General features: G+C 39.0%; 1 protein-coding gene across 1 annotated transcript; it reads left to right on the plus strand.

The window, feature by feature from the left end:
- Nucleotides 1-589: 589 nt before the first annotated feature.
- On the plus strand, nucleotides 590-2,455 carry LOC148284263 (uncharacterized). Its single transcript, XM_088242417.1, has one exon. It carries the CDS (start codon nucleotides 1,100-1,102, stop codon nucleotides 2,453-2,455), a length of 1,356 nt encoding a protein of 451 aa, XP_088098543.1. The 5' UTR covers nucleotides 590-1,099.
- Nucleotides 2,456-4,014: the final 1,559 nt, after the last annotated feature.

Below are 4,014 nucleotides of genomic sequence, written 5' to 3' on the forward strand. Positions count from 1 at the left end.
TCACGTAGATGGGTGAAAAAGTGAAAGAACAGTTTTTCGTCGAAAATGTTAAACAATCATAGGTATTTAAGTATGCATGTAATATTGCATTTTCGCAAGGTGTTTAATATTTTACTCTAACCGCAGTGTTTAGGAAAGGAGTTGGAAAAAAGCCAATCATAGTATTTTGGGTATTGTGTGAGTAACCATTTGGTAATCTCATATTATAATAATTTACTAAAAAGTCGGCGTCATATTAAATATGTATGATATTATATTTATTACGACCAATAAAACGTGCTATGATTATTGTGGTCTTTTAAATATAATATGCTACTTACGGTCAGTATAAAAATGGCACACGCATTTGCAAGTTGTTGTTACTATAATACTATATTATCACAATAATATTGAATGTGGTACTCTTCACATTACAATATAATCAATGAAAAGTATTTTATGTCGGTTTCAGGCACGTAATTATTGGTTCGAAGCAAGCAGGTACTTTAATTGGTAAATTGACAATAAGAATTGGAAAAGTCGCCGACGTTTTTGCATGAATTTCTTCAAGTTGTTGCAATAGGAAATTGAACGGAACGAAGTTAATAATTATCACAAAAATAATGCGTTTTTATGAAAACATTGCCATCGATAAAGTTTACATTAGTAGGACTTCGGTCTCAGCACGTATTATGATACCTATATGTTGTTTATTACGTTTGTTGGCTACGATGAAATAGAAAACCAAGTTTAATGAATTTATTGCATTGCGTTTAGTATCCTTCAACAAAGGAATACGAAAGCTATTAAAATGTCCTCCAAATGATAGGGCTAATAAACATAATAATAATAATAATATACTTCTGTATACTCGAGGTAACGACATTGCACATTGCATTCGGCGAACCTGAGTTACTCAATTTATCTTACATTGTGGATTCTGTTGCCTAACCTTCGCGGAGCATGCTCGATTTTGTTTGAATATTGCGAAAACACCCTCTCGTCAATGACTTTTAATGGATACCAATTTGGATTGGAAAAACAAGAATATAAATAGTCAACATTTTCATAATAATATCAGTATCTATCGGGTTGTGTGATCATAACAACCACAGCAATAATGGTGAAGTTCGTATTCTTGGGAGTATCGGTGCTTTTGGCCGCTGGGCTATGCGAGGCTGATAGTCACCATCAAGAAGAAAGGATGTTCATGAGCAGAACCATGAGATCGGACTTGGCCCCGTCGGCTTCCGGATATATCTATCGCAGCGATGGAAATGGACCAGCTAGTCTGGTGCACCTCGGAGCGGGAGCTGTCAACGAGCACCTGAACACTTTTCCCGCTCCTGCCGGCTATTCCAAAGGAGCTTACAACTTCGCCCCGGCTCCCCTGAAGGCTCCGGCAGCAGCTCCTATTCGTTACACAGCCCCCGTGGCTTCCTCGTACAGCGCTTATATCCCAGCCTCCCACCTTGCCGCTAATGTAGGCGCGTTAACCAAAAATAGTTACGGTGAAAGCTTAAGCAAAGCTCCAGTGGCTGGGTATACCGTCAGCGGGGGAAAGGATGATGAAGCGAACGACGACGGTTCAGACCATGAATCGACCGATGACGGGTCCTCTTCCGACGATAACAGTGACGATACATTCGATGCCGGAGACGATTACAGCAATGGGTACGCCGGAAAATACGATTACTCCGGTGATGAACATGTGGGGACACCAAACTACGCCGCAGATTTCGAATCAGATTCAGGATACGGAAAATCGGATTACGGTGCCGGATCCTATGGGGACGGTGGTTACGGATCGGGAGGTCACGGCGGAGCTGTGACGTACGGAGACGGGGGACATGGACACAAATTTAGTAACGGCGGTGGAAAATCTTACGGCGATGCGCATCATTCGTCGCATGGCGATAAAGGAGACAAGGGATTCAAATCGCATAGCTTTTTCGATAAGGCAGAGGCCGGTAAACATTTCAAAGACGGGCACAAGGGAGGGTACAGCGCAGGAGCCGGGCACAAATCTGGCCATTCCGATAGTGGACACCACTACGCTCAACACCACGGCGCGGCCAAAGACTACAAGGGAGGTAAGTTCGGAGAGAGCAAAGGACACAAGAAGGGATCCAAGACGACTGGCTTTCACAACGTTTACCACAAAGACGAATTCAAGAAAGACCACGACTTCTACGACGATGCCCACAAAAACGGGCACTTCGGAAAGCACGGGTCTTTCGGAACAAACCACCACTCCTCGAAGGGCGGACACGCTGCTGGCGGCAAGTACGACGCCGCCTACCACAAGGACGGCCATGGCAAGAAGGGATTCTCCGAGAAGGGCAATGCTTACGACAGCGACAAGGGACACAGCGGCAAGGCCGGAGACGAGAGTTTCTACAAAAACTACAGCGACTATGGAAAGAAAGGCGGGGAGTCTGCAGGAAGTGAGCACGGATTCGCCACCAAACACTGAGAAATACAAAGGGAAGGAACGTGGAACACCGGAACCGAACTGTTACACTCGTTACTTGTCATATTGATATTATTTATTTCAATTATCTTTGTAAATATTGAATGACGATTTTGTGATTAGTATTTATTTATTGTTTAATTTTTATTGTACATTTTTATACTGCAAGTCAAGTATGCATTATTTGCGTAATTGAAATTAAATATTTAAAAACAAGATAATAACGTATTGTTTTATTTTGCCGATAAATATTGTTATACTATATGTAACTATAATAGTAGGTATACTATAAAAAATACTGTACAGTTATGTTTTATAAATGGTTAAATAAATGCATCCAATGGTGCATAGGGCACTCCATTGCTTTACAAATTTATTGCCGTCTATCTCGAACAATTATACTGAAATTTTTAAAATAATATAATACTTTTATAAAACAATATAAAAATAATTATTTTTTCATTTTTCAAATTTATTTAGAAAACATTATAAAGAATACCTACACGGTACCCAAAAAAAAAAATTATTGACAGATGATTCTAATATATGGGACAGTGAACTAGCTTCGACTGACAAGAAAATCCGTTTACGAAGAGAACTATATAGGGCTCTAGATTTTTTCTACCTTTGAATATTTTATGTATGAACATATTTGAATGCCTATTGATTTTTTCAAACTTTACGAAAATGGTTTAAATACAGATTTTTTTGGCGTTTTCCACAAACCCACTCCGGAGTATTTACTATACTACAAGTACCCCAAAATATAAACATAACTTATGTTAGTAAAACTAGTATACACTTTACAGGGCGTTCTTTAAACCCTGTCACATCCGAAACCACGATAATCAGTGTGAGCAAGAAGACATATTGGCACATTAAAATATTTTTTTAGAACGCATAAAATTAAAAAAAAAAAAATATCAAAAAAAGCAAATGGTTGCTTACTTCTGCAGGGCAGAAACGAGGAGGGGGAGGGGGGAGTCTGATACTGCGCCGCGCTTCCCTCACTTCTCCCCTGCAGAAGTAAGCAACCATTTTTTAAAAAATATTTTATTTTAAAAGATTTCTTTGTCCTAAATATTTTTTTAAATATGCCAATATGTCTTCTTGCCCACACTGATCATTGTGGTTTCGGATGTGACAGGGTTTAAAGAACACCCTGGGGCAAACAGACCGTCTTAAGGTTTTTTGTTATGCACACGGCAAATTATAGTTAAAAATATATCTAATACATACAAAAAATCAAATAAGCTATTACAGCATCATATTAAATGTTTACTTCACACATAAACTTAATGACTGCTACAAAATATTTAAAAAAATAAAAAAGAAGCAAAGGTCCGTTTGCCCCTTGACACGGGGCAAACGGACATGACATTTTATCCATCGTTTTCACATTGAATGCATCTGAAATTTGGGTCTTCTCAGCATCACAGTCTTGATGACACCAATTTCAACAATCAGTGCACTGCACCCATTTCTCTTTATCAAAGTAGCACTTCCCACAGGATGCGCAAAATTCAGATTGAAATTGTGTACTGCGACAGTTTTTAAATTTT

Source organism: Micrasema longulum, unplaced genomic scaffold, assembly GCF_059751315.1.
Source record: "Micrasema longulum isolate JH-2025_06_02 unplaced genomic scaffold, ASM5975131v1 h1tg000136l, whole genome shotgun sequence".
Classification (NCBI taxonomy): Eukaryota; Metazoa; Arthropoda; class Insecta; order Trichoptera; family Brachycentridae; genus Micrasema; species Micrasema longulum.

Coding starts and splice junctions, on each gene's coding strand:
- LOC148284263 (XM_088242417.1), top strand. CDS start 1,100: ATGGTGAAGTTCGTATTCTTGGGAGTATCGGTGCTTTTGGCCGCTGGG.